At 48.7% G+C, this 21,117-nt stretch overlaps 1 protein-coding gene across 1 annotated transcript in view; it reads right to left on the bottom strand.

The window, feature by feature from the left end:
• Window positions 1–21,117, bottom strand: part of LOC135542811 (prolactin receptor-like) — a 63,707-nt gene that overhangs the window by 15,210 nt on the left and 27,380 nt on the right. The window contains exon 2 of the mRNA XM_064970032.1: window positions 14,460–14,572. Within this exon, the coding sequence (XP_064826104.1) occupies window positions 14,460–14,572 (113 nt within the window). The remainder of the gene's footprint in view (window positions 1–14,459; window positions 14,573–21,117) is intronic.

Genomic DNA, 21,117 nt, shown 5'->3' with positions numbered 1-21,117 from the left:
AGAGCTTACCTCCGCTACGTATTAGACTATGAACAACCAGCTGAGAGCTTACCTCCGCTACGTATTAAACTATGAACAACCAACTGAGAGCTTACCTCCGCTACGTATTAGACTATGAACGACCAGCTGAGAGCTTATTCCCTCTATATATTGGACTATGAACAACTAGCAGAGAGCTTACCTCTGCTACGTATTAGACTATGGACAACCAGCTGAGAGCTTACCTCCGCTACGTATTAGACTATGAACAACCAGCTGAGAGCTTACCTCCGCTATGTATTAGACTATGAACAACCAGCCGAGAGCTTACCTCCGCTACATATTAGACTATGAACAACCAGCTGAGAGTTTACCTCCACTATGTATTAGACTATGAACAACCAGCTGAGAGCTGACCTCCGCTACGTATTGGACTATGAACAACTAGCTGAGAGCTTACCTCTGCTACGTATTAGACTATGGACAACCAGCTGAGAGCTTACCTCTGCTACGTATTAGACTATGAACAACCAGCTCAGAGCTTACTCCCTCTACATATTGGACTATGAACAACCAGCTGAGAGCTTACCTCCTCTACATTTAGACTATGAACAACCACCCGAGAGTTTACCTCCTCCACATATTAGACTATGAACAACCAGCTGAGAGCTTAACTCCGCTACGTATTAGACTATGAACAACCAGCTGAGAGCTTACCTCTGCTATGTATTAGACTATGAACAACCAGCCGAGAGCTTACCTCCGCTACATATTAGACTATGAACAACCAGCTGAGAGTTTACCTCCACTATGTATTAGACTATGAACAACCAGCTGAGAGCTGACCTCCGCTACGTATTGGACTATGGACAAACAGCTGAGAGCTTACCTCCGCTACGTATTAGACTATGAACAACCAGCTCAGAGCTTACTCCCTCTACATATTGGACTATGAACAACCAGCTGAGAGCTTACCTCCTCTACATTTAGACTATGAACAACCACCCGAGAGTTTACCTCCTCCACATATTAGACTATGAACAACCAGCTGAGAGCTTACCTCCGCTACGTATTAGACTATGAACAACCAGCTGAGAGCTTACCTCTGCTACGTATTAGACTATGAACATCCAGCTGAGAGCTTACCTCCGCTACATATTAGACTATGAACAACCAGCTGAGAGCTTACCTCCGCTATGTATTAGACTATGAACAACCAGCCGAGAGCTTACCTCCGCTACATATTAGACTATGAACAACCAGCTGAGAGTTTACCTCCACTATGTATTAGACTATGAACAACCAGCTGAGAGCTGACCTCCGCTACGTATTGGACTATGAACAACAAGCTGACAGCTTACCTCCGCTACGTATTAGACTATGAACAACCAGCTGAGAGCTTACCTCCGTTACGTATTAGACTGTGAACAACCAGCTGAGAGCTTACCTCCACTACATATTAAGACTATGAACAACCAGCTGAGAGCTCCACTACATATTAAGACTATGAACAACCAGCTGAGAGCTCCACTACATATTAGACTATGAACAACCAGCTGAGAGCTCCACTACATATTAGACTATGAACAACCAGCTGAGGGCTTACCTCCACTACATATTAAGACTATGAACAACCAGCTGAGAGCTCCACTACATATTAGACTATGAACAACCAGCCGAGGGCTTACCTCCACTACATATTAAGACTATGAAACCCCAGCTGAGAGCTCCACTACATACAAGACTATGAACAAGCAGCTGAGAGCTTACCTCCGCTATGTATTAGACTATGAACAACCAGCTGAGAGATAACCTCCGAAAAACCAGCTGAGAGCTAACCTCTGCTACATATTAGACTATGAACAACCAGCAGAGAGCTTACCTCCGCTACAATTAAACTATGAACAACCAGCAGAGAGCTTACCTCCGCTACGTATTAAACTATGAACAATAAGCTGAAAGCATACCTCCGCTACGTATTAGACTATGAACAACCAGCTGAGAGCTTACCTCCGCTACGTATTAGACTATGGACAACCAGCTGAGAGCTTACCTCCGCTAAGTATTGGACTATGAACAACCAGCTCAGAGCTTACCTCCGCTACATTTAGACTATGAACAACCAGCTGAGAGCTTACCTCCGCTACGTATTAGACTATGAACAACCAGCTGAGAGCATACCTCCACTACGTATTCGACTATGAACAACCAGCTGAGAGCTTACCTCCGCTACGTATTAGACTATGGACAACCAGCTGAGAGCTTACCTCCGCTACGTATTAGACTATGAACAACCAGCTGAGAGCTTACCTCCGTTACGTATTAGACTGTGAACAACCAGCTGAGAGCTTACCTCCGCTACATATTAAACTATGAACAACCAGCTAAGGGCTTACATCCACTACATATTAAGACTATGAACAACCAGCTGAGAGGTCCACTACATATTAGACTATGAACAACCAGCTGAGGGCTTACCTCCACTACATATTAAGACTATGAACAACAAGCTGAGAGCTCAACTACATATTAGACTATGAACAACCAGCTGAGGGCTTACCTACACTACATATGAAGACTATGAACAACCAGCTGAGAGCTCCACTACATACAAGACTATGAACAACCAGCTGAGAGCTTACCTCCGCTACGTATTGGACTATGAACAACTAGCTGAGAGCTTACCTCCGCTACGTATTAGACTATGAACAACCAGCTGAGGGCTTACCTCCACTACATATTAAGACTATGAACAACCAGCTGAGAGCTCCACTACATATTAGACTATGAACAACCAGCTGAGAGCTCCACTACATATTAGACTATGAACAACCAGCTGAGGGCTTACCTCCACTACATATTAAGACTATGAACAACCAGCTGAGAGCTCCACCACATACAAGACTATGAACAACCAGCTGAGAGCTTACCTCCGTTACGTATTAGACTGTGAACAACCAGCTGAGAGCTAACCTCCGCTACATATTAGACTATGAACAACCAGTAGAGAGCTTACCTCCGCTACAATTAAACTATGAACAACCAGCTGAGAGCTTACCTCCGCTACGTATTAGACTATGAACAACCAGCTGAAAGCATACATCCGCTACGTATTATACTATGAACAACCAACTGAGAGCTTACCTCCGCTACGTATTAGACTATGAACAACCAGCTGAGAGCATACATCCGCTACGTATTATACTATGAACAACCAACTGAGAGCTTACCTCCGCTACGTATTAGACTATGAACGACCAGCTGAGAGCTTACTCCCTCTACATATTGGACTATGAACAACTAGCAGAGAGCTTACCTCCGCTACGTATTAGACTATGAACAACCAGCTGAGAGCTTACCTCCGCTACGTATTAGACTATGGACAACCAGCTGAGAGCTTACCTCCGCTACGTATTAGACAATGAACAACCAGCTGAGAGCTTACCTCCGCTATGTATTAGACTATGAACAACCAGCCGAGAGCTTACCTCCGCTACATATTAGACTATGAACAACCAGCTGAGAGTTTACCTCCACTATGTATTAGACTATGAACAACCAGCTGAGAGCTTACCTCCGCTATGTATTAGACTATGAACAACCAGCTGAGAGCTGACCTCCGCTACGTATTGGACTATGAACAACTAGCTGAGAGCTTACCTCTGCTACGTATTAGACTATGGACAACCAGCTGAGAGCTTACCTCCGCTACGTATTAGACTATGAACAACCAGCTCAGAGCTTACTCCCTCTACATATTGGACTATGAACAACCAGCTGAGAGCTTACCTCCTCTACATTTAGACTATGAACAACCACCCAAGAGTTTACCTCCTCCACATATTAGACTATGAACAACCAGCTGAGAGCTTAACTCCGCTACGTATTAGACTATGAACAACCAGCTGAGAGCTTACCTCCGCTATGTATTAGACTATGAACAACCAGCCGAGAGCTTACCTCCGCTACATATTAGACTATGAACAACCAGCTGATAGTTTACCTCCACTATGTATTAGACTATGAACAACCAGCTGAGAGCTGACCTCCGCTACGTATTGGACTATGAACAACTAGCTGAGAGCTTACCTCTGCTACGTATTAGACTATGGACAACCAGCTGAGAGCTTACCTCCGCTACGTATTAGACTATGAACAACCAGCTCAGAGCTTACTCCCTCTACATATTGGACTATGAACAACCAGCTGAGAGCTTACCTCCTCTACATTTAGACTATGAACAACCACCCGAGAGTTTACCTCCTCCACATATTAGACTATGAACAACCAGCTGAGAGCTTACCTCCGCTACGTATTAGACTATGAACAACCAGCTGAGAGCTTACCTCTGCTACGTATTATACTATGAACATCCAGCTGAGAGCTTACCTCCGCTACATATTAGACTATGAACAACCAGCTGAGAGCTTACCTCCGCTATGTATAAGACTATGAACAACCAGCCGAGAGCTTACCTCCGCTACATATTAGACTATGAACAACCAGCTGAGTTTACCTCCACTATGTATTAGACTATGAACAACCAGCTGAGAGCTGACCTCCGCTACGTATTGGACTATGAACAACAAGCTGACAGCTTACCTCCGCTACGTATTAGACTATGAACAACCAGCTGAGAGCTTACCTCCGTTGCGTATTAGACTGTGAACAACCAGCTGAGAGCTTACCTCCACTACATATTAAGACTATGAACAACCAGCTGAGAGCTCCACTACATATTAAGACTATGAACAACCAGCTGAGAGCTCCACTACATATTAGACTATGAACAACCAGCTGAGAGCTCCACTACATATTAGACTACGAACAACCAGCTGAGAGCTCCACTACATATTAGACTATGAACAACCAGCTGAGAGCTCCACTACATATTAGACTATGAACAACCAGCTGAGAGCTCCACTACATATTAGACTATGAACAACCAGCTGAGAGCTCCACTACATATAAGACTATGAACAACCAGCCGAGGGCTTACCTCCACTACATATTAGACTATGAACAACCAGCTGAGAGGTCCACTACATATTAGACTATTAACAACCAGCTGAGGGCTTACCTCCACTACATATTAAGACTATGAACAACCAGCTGAGAGGTCCACTACATATTAGACTATGAACAACCAGCTGAGGGCTTACCTCCACTACATATTAGACTATGAACAACCAGCTGAGAGCTAACCACTACATATTAGACTATGAACAACCAGCAGAGAGCTTACCTCCGCTACAATTAAACTATGAACAACCAGCAGAGAGCTTACCTCCGCTACGTATTAGACGATGAACAATAAGCTGAGAGCATACCTCCGCTATGTATTAGACTATGAACAACCAGCCGAGAGCTTACCTCCGCTACATATTAGACAATGAACAACCAGCTGAGAGCTTACCTCCGCTATGTATTAGACTATGAACAACCAGCCGAGAGCTTACCTCCGCTACATATTAGACTATGAACAACCAGCTGAGAGTTTACCTCCACTATGTATTAGACTATGAACAACCAGCTGAGAGCTTACCTCCGCTATGTATTAGACTATGAACAACCAGCTGAGAGCTGACCTCCGCTACGTATTGGACTATGAACAACTAGCTGAGAGCTTACCTCTGCTACGTATTAGACTATGGACAACCAGCTGAGAGCTTACCTCCGCTACGTATTAGACTATGAACAACCAGCTCAGAGCTTACTCCCTCTACATATTGGACTATGAACAACCAGCTGAGAGCTTACCTCCTACATTTAGACTATGAACAACCACCCAAGAGTTTACCTCCTCCACATATTAGACTATGAACAACCAGCTGAGAGCTTAACTCCGCTACGTATTAGACTATGAACAACCAGCTGAGAGCTTACCTCCGCTATGTATAGACTATGAACAACCAGCCGAGAGCTTACCTCCGCTACATATTAGACTATGAACAACCAGCTGATAGTTTACCTCCACTATGTATTAGACTATGAACAACCAGCTGAGAGCTGACCTCCGCTACGTATTGGACTATGAACAACTAGCTGAGAGCTTACCTCTGCTACGTATTAGACTATGGACAACCAGCTGAGAGCTTACCTCCGCTACGTATTAGACTATGAACAACCAGCTCAGAGCTTACTCCCTCTACATATTGGACTATGAACAACCAGCTGAGAGCTTACCTCCTCTACATTTAGACTATGAACAACCACCCGAGAGTTTACCTCCTCCACATATTAGACTATGAACAACCAGCTGAGAGCTTACCTCCGCTACGTATTAGACTATGAACAACCAGCTGAGAGCTTACCTCTGCTACGTATTATACTATGAACATCCAGCTGAGAGCTTACCTCCGCTACATATTAGACTATGAACAACCAGCTGAGAGCTTACCTCCGATGTATAAGACTATGAACAACCAGCCGAGAGCTTACCTCCGCTACATATTAGACTATGAACAACCAGCTGAGTTTACCTCCACTATGTATTAGACTATGAACAACCAGCTGAGAGCTGACCTCCGCTACGTATTGGACTATGAACAACAAGCTGACAGCTTACCTCCGCTACGTATTAGACTATGAACAACCAGCTGAGAGCTTACCTCCGTTGCGTATTAGACTGTGAACAACCAGCTGAGAGCTTACCTCCACTACATATTAAGACTATGAACAACCAGCTGAGAGCTCCACTACATATTAAGACTATGAACAACCAGCTGAGAGCTCCACTACATATTAGACTATGAACAACCAGCTGAGAGCTCCACTACATATTAGACTACGAACAACCAGCTGAGAGCTCCACTACATATTAGACTATGAACAACCAGCTGAGAGCTCCACTACATATTAGACTATGAACAACCAGCTGAGAGCTCCACTACATATTAGACTATGAACAACCAGCTGAGAGCTCCACTACATATAAGACTATGAACAACCAGCCGAGGGCTTACCTCCACTACATATTAGACTATGAACAACCAGCTGAGAGGTCCACTACATATTAGACTATTAACAACCAGCTGAGGGCTTACCTCCACTACATATTAAGACTATGAACAACCAGCTGAGAGGTCCACTACATATTAGACTATGAACAACCAGCTGAGGGCTTACCTCCACTACATATTAGACTATGAACAACCAGCTGAGAGCTAACCTCTGCTACATATTAGACTATGAACAACCAGCAGAGAGCTTACCTCCGCTACAATTAAACTATGAACAACCAGCAGAGAGCTTACCTCCGCTACGTATTAGACGATGAACAATAAGCTGAGAGCATACCTCCGCTATGTATTAGACTATGAACAACCAGCCGAGAGCTTACCTCCGCTACATATTAGACTATGAACAACCAGCTGAGAGTTTACCTCCACTATGTATTAGACTATGAACAACCAGCTGAGAGCTGACCTCCGCTACGTATTGGACTATGAACAACTAGCTGAGAGCTTACCTCTGCTACGTATTAGACTATGGACAACCAGCTGAGAGCTTACCTCCGCTACGTATTAGACTATGAACAACCAGCTCAGAGCTTACTCCCTCTACATATTGGACTATGAACAACCAGCTGAGAGCTTACCTCCTCTACATTTAGACTATGAACAACCACCCAAGAGTTTACCTCCTCCACATATTAGACTATGAACAACCAGCTGAGAGCTTAACTCCGCTACGTATTAGACTATGAACAACCAGCTGAGAGCTTACCTCCGCTATGTATTAGACTATGAACAACCAGCCGAGAGCTTACCTCCGCTACATATTAGACTATGAACAACCAGCTGAGAGTTTACCTCCACTATGTATTAGACTATGAACAACCAGCTGAGAGCTGACCTCCGCTACGTATTGGACTATGAACAACTAGCTGAGAGCTTACCTCTGCTACGTATTAGACTATGGACAACCAGCTGAGAGCTTACCTCCGCTACGTATTAGACTATGAACAACCAGCTCAGAGCTTACTCCCTCTACATATTGGACTATGAACAACCAGCTGAGAGCTTACCTCCTCTACATTTAGACTATGAACAACCACCCGAGAGTTTACCTCCTCCACATATTAGACTATGAACAACCAGCTGAGAGCTTACCTCCGCTACGTATTAGACTATGAACAACCAGCTGAGAGCTTACCTCTGCTACGTATTAGACTATGAACATCCAGCTGAGAGCTTACCTCCGCTACATATTAGACTATGAACAACCAGCTGAGAGCTTACCTCCGCTATGTATAAGACTATGAACAACCAGCCGAGAGCTTACCTCCGCTACATATTAGACTATGAACAACCAGCTGAGTTTACCTCCACTATGTATTAGACTATGAACAACCAGCTGAGAGCTGACCTCCGCTACGTATTGGACTATGAACAACAAGCTGACAGCTTACCTCCGCTACGTATTAGACTATGAACAACCAGCTGAGAGCTTACCTCCGTTACGTATTAGACTGTGAACAACCAGCTGAGAGCTTACCGCTACATATTAGACTATGAACAACCAGCTGAGAGCTTACCTCCGCTACATATTAGACTATGAACGACAAGCTGAGAGCTCCACTACTACAGCTTACCGCCGCTACATATTAGACTATGAACAACCAGCTGAGAGCTTACCTCTGCTACATATTAGACTATGAACGACAAGCTGAGAGCTTACCTCCGCTACATATTAGACTATGAACAACCAGCTGAGAGCTTATCTCCGCTACATATTAGACTATGAACAACCAGCTGAGAGCTTACCTCCGCTACATATTAGACTATGAACGACAAGCTGAGAGCTCCACTACTCCAGCTTACCGTATTATTAGACTATGAACAACCAGCTGAGAGCTTACCTCTGCTACATATTAGACTATGAACGACAAGCTGAGAGCTTACCTCCTCCACATATTAGACTATGAACAACCAGCTGAGAGCTTAACTCCGCTACGTATTAGACTATGAACAACCAGCTGAGAGCTTACCTCCGCTATGTATTAGACTATGAACAACCAGCCGAGAGCTTACCTCCGCTACATATTAGACTATGAACAACCAGCTGAGAGTTTACCTCCACTATGTATTAGACTATGAACAACCAGCTGAGAGCTGACCTCCGCTACGTATTGGACTATGAACAACTAGCTGAGAGCTTACCTCTGCTACGTATTAGACTATGGACAACCAGCTGAGAGCTTACCTCCGCTACGTATTAGACTATGAACAACCAGCTCAGAGCTTACTCCCTCTACATATTGGACTATGAACAACCAGCTGAGAGCTTACCTCCTCTACATTTAGACTATGAACAACCACCCGAGAGTTTACCTCCTCCACATATTAGACTATGAACAACCAGCTGAGAGCTTACCTCCGCTACGTATTAGACTATGAACAACCAGCTGAGAGCTTACCTCTGCTACGTATTAGACTATGAACATCCAGCTGAGAGCTTACCTCCGCTACATATTAGACTATGAACAACCAGCTGAGAGCTTACCTCCGCTATGTATAAGACTATGAACAACCAGCCGAGAGCTTACCTCCGCTACATATTAGACTATGAACAACCAGCTGAGTTTACCTCCACTATGTATTAGACTATGAACAACCAGCTGAGAGCTGACCTCCGCTACGTATTGGACTATGAACAACAAGCTGACAGCTTACCTCCGCTACGTATTAGACTATGAACAACCAGCTGAGAGCTTACCTCCGTTACGTATTAGACTGTGAACAACCAGCTGAGAGCTTACCGCCGCTACATATTAGACTATGAACAACCAGCTGAGAGCTTACCTCCGCTACATATTAGACTATGAACGACAAGCTGAGAGCTCCACTACTACAGCTTACCGCCGCTACATATTAGACTATGAACAACCAGCTGAGAGCTTACCTCTGCTACATATTAGACTATGAACGACAAGCTGAGAGCTTACCTCCGCTACATATTAGACTATGAACAACCAGCTGAGAGCTTATCTCCGCTACATATTAGACTATGAACAACCAGCTGAGAGCTTACCTCCGCTACATATTAGACTATGAACGACTAGCTTACTGTATCTCCACTGTATTAGTGCTATGACTGTGGTAATAGAGGGGCTGTGCTGTGAGAGCTTACCTCCACTGCATTAGCACTATTAGGTGCAGTAGTCATAACACTAGTTAGAGATGGTGAGTGCTTAATTGAGTAGGATACAGAATACCTGAGACAAATTAGACGGGTCCAGTCAGAGTAAGGTCCTCTATCCCCAGCCCCTGCCCCCGGCCTCTATCCCCATAATGTTTTATCCAAAGTGCAACAACAACACTAGCATTTTTAGCACCGGCAAATTGAATATTCATTTTACTTAAGCACACTGAAAATGTCACTAATTTGTTCCCTTCTGTCCTTGATCAAGCTTCTGTTCTGTCAAAAGGGAATGTATTGTACTGTACTGTACTGGCCACATTGTCCATGATGAGTCTCCCACTGTGGGTTCTGAAGAGCTGCAGGGTACACAGACCAGTCAGTGTAGGACGTAGTAGAATTGGCAGCCTTCATGTCCTTCTCTCCACCCTATTCTCCCTGAATGAGTTTACATGCAGCCACATTATCTGACGATGATAAACTCATGTAAGGGGAAGATGGTGGAAATAGTCTAATACGCTGTTACCTTAGCTCAACAACTGCTGCCTTACTTTAACAACTAGCAGGCTAAGCAGATGGCTTAACCAGGAACAAACTGGTACCTCGGCAGCTCAGCTAAGTATATGATTATTCAGTCGCTTCCCATAAACCGATATCAAGGTTTAACCAGACCAGCTGTCTTCCTCCCTCTGTAGAGGCAGCGTTGCTATGTCCGTGGAGGCCGGCAGGCAGGTAGGCCTGATATATAATTCACAACTCATGTTCTGTTTTATTCACTGAACAAGCAGCGAAGAGCAGGGTATCACACAAATGACAAGCTGACGACCAGGTTCCACAATGAGAGGATTGCTGTCTGCCCCACATCTGTTACTCAGACTGGAGGGGGAACGAGACAACAGAATTAGGAGCAATGCCTACTTTTGTTTCAGTTAAATGTTTTCCACAGGAAGGATGAAAATGCTGCGTAATAAACCCAAGTGACTGAATAAGAAAATCTCTTCAGTCCTGGTCGACAAGCATGTGGACTGTGGAGGCATTTTTACATCCTAGAATAAACACAATTTATTATAAATTAAACTAGTTATCTAATTATTGATTTACCTAATCAGCAAGCCCGTGATTAGTTGAATCAAGTGGTGATGCACTGACTGTAACTAAAACCTGGGTACCACCTGGACTGAAGAACACTGTTGTAAAGTATTCCACAAAAGAACAAACATTGGAAGTCCCTGGACCGTTTCTAAAGAGAGAGCCACCAGCAAGGCATTTGGTCTTAAGCATGGCAGTGGCTGATTCAATGGGGCACACTGGGCTCTCTGTGTCCACTTCTGAGAATTTAGACATTTTTCTCTTGAACTGAACGCTGCTCTACAAACAACAAATGGGTGCCATACAGACTGAACCCATGGAACGACAGGAATTACCTCCTTTGCCCAAACAAAGTGGAACGATGGGCACCAGAAATAGAATCCAATGTCAATTGGACCGCAATGTTGCGACTACTGCACAGAGAGACACACAAAGACACAGATACAGCCAAAGAGATACACAGAGACACCCACAGAGATACACAGAGACACCTACAGAGAAACACAGAGACACGCACAGAGATACACAGAGACACCCACAGAGATACACAGAGACACCCACAGAGACACCCACAGAGATACACAGAGACACCTACAGAGATACACAGACACCCACAGAGATACACAGAGACACCTACAGAGATACACAGACACATACAGAGATACACAGAGACACCCATAGAGATACACAGAGATACACAGAGACACCCACAGAGACACCCACAGAGATACACAGAGACACCTACAGAGATACACAGACACCCACAGAGATACACAGAGACACCTACAGAGATACACAGACACATACAGAGATACACAGAGACACCCATAGAGAAACACAGAGATACACAGAGACACCCACAGATATACACAGAGACACCCATAGAGACACCCACAGAGATACACAGAGACACCTACAGAGATACACAGAGACACCCACAGAGATACACAGAGACACATACAGAGATACACAGAGACACCCATAGAGATACACAGAGACACCCACAGAGATACACAGAGACACCCACAGAGATACACAGAGACACCCACAAAGATACACAGAGACACCCACAGAGATACACAGATATACACAGAGACACCCAAAGAGATACACAGAGACACCCACAGAGATACACAGAGATTCACACAGACTCCCACAGAGATACACAGAGACACCCACAGAGATACACAGAGACACCCACAGAGATACACAGATACACCCACAGAGATACACAGGCAGCCAAAGAGATACATAGAGACACCCATAAGGATACACAGACACCCAGAGATACACAGAGATACACAGACACCCACAGAGATACACAGAGACAGCCACAGAGATACACAGCGACACCCACAGAGATACACAGAGACACCCACAGAGATAAACAGAGGCACCCACAGAGACACCCATGGAGATACACAGAGGCACCCACAGAGACACCTACAGAGATACACAGAGACACGCACAGAGATACACAGAGACACCCACAGAGATACACAGAGACATCCACAGAGACACCCACAGAGATACACAGAGACACCTACAGAGATACACAGACACTCACAGAGATACACAGAGACACCTACAGAGATACACAGACACATACAGAGATACACAGAGATACCCATAGAGATACACAGAGACACCCACAGAGATACACAGAGACACCCACAGATATACACAGAGACACCCACAGAGATACACAGAGACACCTACAGAGATACACAGAGACACCCACAGAGATACACAGAGACACATACAGAGGTACACAGAGACACCCATAGAGATACACAGAGACACCCACAGAGATACACAGAGACACCCACAGAGATACACAGATATACACAGAGACACCCAAAGAGATACACAGAGACACCCACAGAGATACACAGAGATTCACAGAGACACCCACAGAGATACACAGACTCCCACAGAGATACACAGAGACACCCACAGAGATACCCACAGAGATACACAGAGACACCCACAGAGATACACAGAGACACCCACAGAGATACATAGATACACCCACAGAGATACACAGGCAGCCAAAGAGATACATAGAGACACCCATAAGGATACACAGACACCCAGAGATACACAGAGATACACAGAGGCACCCACAGACACACCCACAGAGATACACAGAGACACCCACAGAGATACACAGAGGCACCCACAGAGATACACAGGCAGCCACAGAGACACCCACAGAGATACACAGGCAGCCAAAGAGATACATAGAGACACCTATAAGGATACACAGACACCCAGAGATACACAGGGATACACAGAGACACCCAGAGATACACAGAGGCACCTACAGAGATACACAGACACCCACAGAGATACACAGAGGCACCCACAGAGACACACACACAGATACACAGAGACACCCACAGAGATACACAGAGTTACCCACAGAGACACCCACGGAGATACACAGAGGCACCCACAGAGACACCCACAGAGATACACAGAGACACCCACAGAGATACACAGAGGCACCTACAGAGATACAGACACCCACAGAGATACACAGAGGCACCCACAGAGACACACCCACAGAGATACACAGAGACACCTACAGAGATACACAGAGGCACCCACAGAGATACACAGAGGCACCCACAGAGACACCCACAGAGATACACAGGCAGCCAAAGAGCTACATAGAGACACCTATAAGGATACACAGACACCCAGAGATACACAGGGATACACAGAGACACCCAGAGATACACAGAGGCACCTACAGAGATACACAGACACCCACAGAGATACACAGAGGCACCCACAGAGACACACACACAGATACACAGAGACACCCACAGAGATACACAGAGTTACCCACAGAGACACCCACGGAGATACACAGAGGCACCCACAGAGACACCCACAGAGATACACAGAGGTACCCACAGAGACACCCACAGAGATACACAGAGGCACCCACAGAGATACACAGAGGCACCCACAGAGATACACAGGCAGCCAAAGAGATACATAGAGACACCCATAAGGATACACAGACACCCAGAGATACACATAGATACACAGAGACACCCAGAGATACACAGAGGCACCTACAGAGATACACAGACACCCACAGAGACACCCACAGAGATAAACAGAGGCACCCACAGAGACACCCACGGAGATACACAGAGGCACCCACAGAGACACATAGAGACAGTCTATCTAGTGGACTTTGAGGTCAGGGTGTAGTGGGATGTGTGACTCACCGTCTCTGTGGTCATTGTCTGGCTGTAGAAGGTTCTGGGTCAGGGCACTGCATGCTACCCGGGGCAGGACAAGGACCAGCAGCCACAGCATCACACAGCTGTTCTCCAACGATCTGCCAACACACAGGCACACATGCACACACGCACGCACGCACGCACGCACGCACGCACGCACGCACACACACACACACACACACACACACACACACACACACACACACACACACACACACACACACACACACACACACACACACACACACACACACACACACACACACACACACACACACACACACACACACACACACACACACAGGATACAGTTACACATCTGACTGGGGGCCTACTGTGTATTTATATAGTCATCAACATCTGTGTTCATCCCCTGATTCAAATCCCCCTGGGGACAGATGGACCTGTGTGTGTGTGTGGGTGTGTGTGTTCCTGTGCCTGTGTATAATTCCCTGGGTCAAGTCTGACAAGCCCAAGCCAGTGCCTCTCATCTCAAGACTATTCATGAAGGCAGACTGGGAGTTAAATAGAGCTAGAGAGTAGTAGCTTATTCTACTAATCAAGACTAGTGTACATTTATTCAGTTATAGAAGCCCCTTGGAAAAGACCACAGAGCTCACTTAGTCATGTAGGACCGGCCAGCCACAAAGCCATCATTGTCCAATGTTAGCATCGATGGGCTAATTATTTAATTTGGCTGTCTGGTTATCAGCGGTAAGTGAAGATAAACACGGTAAATAAAAGCAAAGTAAATGTATTTGTAATATTACTCAAAGGTGCTCATTCTAATTTCCTAAACTTTCACTTTAAGGACAGTTTTTGTGATTCTGAGGTGATTTCAGTGATCCTAGTTTACTGTTTCAGTTGGTGGTGGACTGTTGGGGGTTGTTTGAGGCTGTTTGGAGGGTCATCTGGTGACACAGCAGTCAGAACATGGTGACACGTGTTCCGACAAAGCCCAGTAAAGTTTGAGCATTTGAGCACTAGATATCAAGCCTTTTAGAACTGTACTCGAAAGACAAATACTGCACCAAAAAAGCTTAACAGCTTAAAACGGACATCAAGAAAGATAAGAGATTTGCTCCAAACAACTCCCACCGGTCCCTATGTCATCAGTCATTGGGGATAATCGGATTTTTGATCTGTGGCTGAAGCAAGTCACCTGCCTCTCCTCCTCTATCCCCAGTCCCTGTCCCTGTCCTCTAACCCCAGCCCCTTCCCCCAGCCCCTGTCCTCTATCCCCAGCCCCTTCCCCTGGCCTCTATCCCCAGCCCCTTCCCCTGGCCTCTATCCCCAGCCCCTGTCCTCTATCCCCAGCCCCTGTCCTCTATCCCCAGCCCCTGTCCTCTATCCCCAGCCCCTGTCCTCTATCCCCAGCCCCTGTCCTCTATCCCCCTGCCCCTGGCCACTATCCCCAGCCCCTGCCCCCGGCCTCTATATCCTGCCCCTGCCCTCTATCCCCAGCCCCTGCCCTCTATCCCCAGCCCCTGCCCCCGGCCTCTATCCCCAGCCCCTGGCCTCTATCCCCAGCCCCCGGCCTCTATCCCCAGCCCCCAGCCCCTGTCCCCGGCCTCTATCCCCAGCCCCTGCCCCTGGCCTCTATCCCCAGCCCCTGCCCCCGGCCTCTATCCCCAGCCCCTGCCCCGGCTCTCTATCCCCAGCCCCTGCCCCCGGCCTCTATCCCCAGCCCCTGCCCCCGGCCTCTATCCCCAGCCCCTGCCCCCGGTCTCTATCCCCAGCCCCTGCCCCCGGCCTCTATCCCCAGCCCCTGCGCCCGGCCTCTATCCCCAGCCCCTGCGCCCGGCCTCTATCCCCAGCCCCGGCCTCTATCCCAGCCCCGGCCCCTGCCTCTATCCACAGCCCCTGCCCCCGGCCTCTATCCCCAGCCCCTGCCCCCGGCCTCTATCCCCAGCCCCTGGCCTCTATCCCCAGCCCCTGCCCCCGGCCTCTATCCCCAGCCCCTGCCTCTATACACAGCCCCTGCCCCCGGCCTCTATCCCCAGCCCCTGCCTCTATCCCCAACCCCAGCCCCTGCCCTCGGCCTCTATCCCCAGCCCCTGCCCTCTATCCCCAGCCCCAGCCCCTGCCTCTATCCCCAACCCCAGCCCCTGCCCTCGGCCTCTATCCCCAGCCCCTGCCCTCTATCCCCAACCCCAGCCCCTGCCCCCGGACTCTATCCCCAGCCCCTGCTCCCGGCCTCTATCCCCAGCCCCTGCCCCCGGCCTCTATCCCCAGCCCCTGCCCCCTGCCTCTATCCCCAGCCCCTGTCTCTATCCCCAACCCCAGCCCCTGCCCTCGGCCTCTATCCCCAGCCCCTGCCCTCTATCCCCAGCCCCTGCCTCTATCCACAGCCCCTGCCCCCTGCTTCTATCCCCAGCCCCTGCCTCTATCCCCAACCCCAGCCCCTGCCCTCGGCCTCTATCCCCAGCCCCTGCCCTCTATCCCCAGCCCCAGCCCCTGCCTCTATCCCCAACCCCAGCCCCTGCCCTCGGCCTCTATCCCCAGCCCCAGCCTCTATCCCCAACCCCAGCCCCTGCCCTCGGCCTCTATCCCCAGCCCCTGCCCTCTATCCCCAGCCCCTGCCTCTATCCCCAACCCCAGCCCCTGCCCCCGGACTCTATCCCCAGCCCCTGCCCCCGGCCTCTATCCCCAGCACCTGCCCTCGGCCTCTATCCCCCAGCCCCCGGCTCTATCCCCAGCCCCTGCCCCTGGCCTCTATCCCCAGCCCCTGCCCCCGGCCTCTATCCCCAGCCCCTGCCCCCGGCCTCTATCCCCAGCCCCGGCCTCTATCCCCAGCCCCTGCCCTCGGCCTCTATCCCCAGCCCCTGCCCTCGGCCTCTATCCCCAGCCCCTGCCCCCGGGCTCTATCCCCAGCCCCTGCCCCCGGGCTCTATCCCCAGCCCCTGCCTCTATCCCCAGCCCCTGCCCTCGGCCTCTATCCCCAGCCCCTGCCCCCGGCCTCTATCCCCAGCACCTGCCCTCGGCCTCTATCCCCCAGCCCTCGGCTCTATCCCCAGCCCCTGGCCTCTATCCCCAGCCCCTGGCCTCTATCCCCAGCCCCTGGCCTCTATCCCCAGCCCCTGGGCTCTATCCCCTGCCCCCTGGTCTCTATCCCCAGTCCCTGGGCTCTAGCCCCTGCCCCCTGGCATCTATCCCCAGCCCCTGGTCTCTATCCCCTGCCCCCTGGCCTCTATCCCCGGCCCCGGTCTCTATCCCCTGCCCCCTGGCCTCTATCCCCAGCCCCTGCCCCCGCCTCTATCCCCAGCCCCTGGTCTCTATCCCCAGCCCCTGGTCTCTATCCCCTGCCCCCTGGTCTCTATCCCCAGCCCCTGGTCTCTATCCCCTGCCCCCTGGTCTCTATCCCCAGTCCCTGCCCCCGGTCTCTATCCCCAGCCCCTGCCCCCGGGTCTCTATCCCCAGCCCCTGCCCCCGGCCTTTATCCCCAGCCCCTGGTCTCTATCCCCAGCCCCTGGACTCTATCCCCAGCCCCTGCCCCCGGTCTTTATCCCCAGCCCCTGGTCTCTATCCCCAGCCCCTGGTCTCTATCCCCTGCCCCCGGTCTCTATCCCCAGCCCATGGTCTCTATCCCCAGCCCCTGCCCCCGGTCTCTATCCCCAGCCCCTGCCCCCGGTCTCTATCCCCAGAGCTACACACTTAGATAAAAGGCTTCCGAAATTATTTTTAGTTCTATGTAGAACCCTCTGTTTAAAGTGTTCCAAATGAAACTCAAAGGGGTTCTTTCTACCTGCAACCAAAAAGGGTTCTTCAAAGGGTTTTCCTAAGGGGACAGCCAAAGAACCATTTCAAGAGTGTACGTCACTGCTCAAACCCCTGATCCGCTCAGAGGCTGGTGCTTTTTGCCCCGCCCACATCCTTCACCAAGCAGCCCCTTCCTTCTCCCCCTCCTTCCCAAGCTGCAACCTCACAGCTTGGGCTGCCCTCGGGAGCTGGAGGATAAGAAAGGATCGTCTGTCTCTCAATCTCTCAAAGGGCTTTACTGGCATGGGAAACATATGTTTACATAATAGTTAATAAACAAAAGTGAAATAAACAATAAAAAAAAGACTGGTAAACATTAAACTCACAAAGGTTCCAAAATAATAAAGACATTTCATGTCATATTATGTCTATATACAGTGTTGTAACAATGTGCAACTAGTTAAAGTACAAAAGGGAAAATAAATAAACATAAACATGGTGTTGTATTTACAATGGTGTTTGATCTTCACTGGTTGCTGTCACGCCCGGATCTGTTTCACCTGTTCCTGTGATTGTCTCCACCCCCTCCAGGTGTGGCTTGTTTTCCCCAGTGTATTTATCCCTGTGTTTCCTGTCTCCCTGTCCCAGTTCGTCTTGTATGTTTCCAAGTCAACCAGCATTTTTCCCGTTGTCCTGCTTTTTGCTATTCTCCTTTTTCTAGTCCTCCCAGTTTTGACCCTTACCTGTTTCTGGACTTTGTACCTGCCTGCCTGACCATTCTGCCTGCCTTGACCACGAGCCTGTCTGCCCCGCCTGCCTGACCATTCTGCCTGCCTTGACCACGAGCCTGTCTGCCCCGCCTGCCTGACCATTCTGCCTGCCTTGACCACGAGCCTGTCTGCCCCGCCTGCCTGACCATTCTGCCTGCCTTGACCACGAGCCTGTCTGCCCCGCCTGCCTGACCATTCTGCCTGCCTTGACCACGAGCCTGTCTGCCCCACCTGCCTGACCATTCTGCCTGCCTTGACCACGAGCCTGTCTGCCCCGCCTGCCTGACCATTCTGCCTGCCTTGACCACGAGCCTGTCTGCCCCGCCTGCCTGACCATTCTGCCTGCCTTGACCACGAGCCTGTCTGCCCCGCCTGCCTGACCATTCTGCCTGCCTTGACCACGAGCCTGTCTGCCCCGCCTGCCTGACCATTCTGCCTGCCTTGACCACGAGCCTGTCTGCCCCGCCTGCCTGACCATTCTGCCTGCCTTGACCACGAGCCTGTCTGCCCCGCCTGCCTGACCATTCTGCCTGCCTTGACCACGAGCCTGTCTGCCCCACCTGCCTGACCATTCTGCCTGCCTTGACCACGAGCCTGTCTGCCCCGCCTGCCTGACCATTCTGCCTGCCTTGACCACGAGCCTGTCTGCCCCGCCTGCCTGACCATTCTGCCAGCCTTGACCACGAGCCTGTCTGCCCCGCCTGCCTGACCATTCTGCCTGCCTTGACCATGAGCCTGTCTGCCACTCTGTACCTCCTGGACTCTGATCTGGTTTGGACCTTTTTACCTGTCCACGACCATTCTCACCTTTGGTTTAATACACATTGTAAGACTCCAACCATCTGCCTCCTGTGTCTTTATTTGGGTCTCACCTTGTGCCTTGATAGTTGCCCTTTTCTTGTGGCAACAGGTCACTCATCTTGCTGCTGTGATTTCACCCAATAGATATGGAAGTTTATAAAAATTGTAATTGTTTTCAAATTCTTTGTGGTTCTGTGTAATCTGAGGGAAATATGGTCTCTGTTTCTCTCCCTCTCTTATTCTGTCCCAAGCAGGAGTATCTGGTCACCCTGTAACACCTTATGAGTGACAGCGACCTACAGCTAGTGTTCAGCCAACCACAGGGATGCACAATAACCCGCTACCCTGAAAGGGGAATCCTTTTCAAGTGAACCTGTTCATGCCCTCCCCTCCGCCGTGTGCTATGGGCTCTCCATGTCTTTTTGGTCAACTGATCAACTGACCACCTGACTCAACAGACCAATTAGTAAAGACAATAGTTACACTGTAAAAAAAATCCTGTGTCTGAATATTACTGTGCCTTAATGACTGATTTATATATATGTCTACTCATTGGCCACAAAGCCAATGGTTGGTTGAGTTGAACCTTGGAACAGTTGGATTTCATTCAAAAACGTAGCTCTACCAGACACCAGTGTACTGTATTGTTACTGTATATATGAGTAACTCCACTTGACTGTGGTCCGGAGGGAGGCGCTCACATGAGGTTTGCATGGTGAAGTAGGTTAAAATGATGAACTATGTAGGGACTTAATGTCTGAGACGGCAGAACAGCATCCCAGACAACTGTCACAGGAACAGAACTAGCTCCTTGACCATGTGCTATACAAAACATTAGGAACACCTTCCTAATATTGAGTTGCACCCCCTTTTGAAAGGGTTCCACAGGGATGCTTTTGACTCTAATCCTTCCCACTGTTGTGTCAGATTGGCTGGATGTCCTTTGTGTGATGGGCCATTCTTGATAAAACGGGAAACTGTTCAGTGTTAAAAACCCAGCAGCGTGGCAGTTCTTGACACACTCAAACTGGTGCGCCTGGCACCTACTACCATACCCCGTTCAAAAGACACATATGTTTTGTCTTGTCCATTCCCCTCTGAATGGCACATGCACAATCCATGTCTCAATTGTCTTAATGCTTAAAAATCCTCCACTTCATCTACACTGATTGAAGTGGAGTTAAAAAGTGACATCAATAAGGGATCATAGATTTCACCTGGATTCACCTGGTCAGTCTGCCATGGTGTTCTGAATGTTTTGTACACTCAGTTTAAATGTATAATACAGACTTTTACATGTGTGAAACAGGACAAATAAAAGCACTCACCTAATTATTTTGTATAATTGTTTATTCAAATTCTTTGCGGTAGGG

The sequence above is a fragment of the Oncorhynchus masou genome, chromosome 6 (assembly GCF_036934945.1).
Source record: "Oncorhynchus masou masou isolate Uvic2021 chromosome 6, UVic_Omas_1.1, whole genome shotgun sequence".
Taxonomy (NCBI): Eukaryota; Metazoa; Chordata; class Actinopteri; order Salmoniformes; family Salmonidae; genus Oncorhynchus; species Oncorhynchus masou.
The sequence above is the reverse complement of the archived record's forward strand: the minus strand, read 5'-3'. Positions and strand labels throughout refer to the sequence as shown.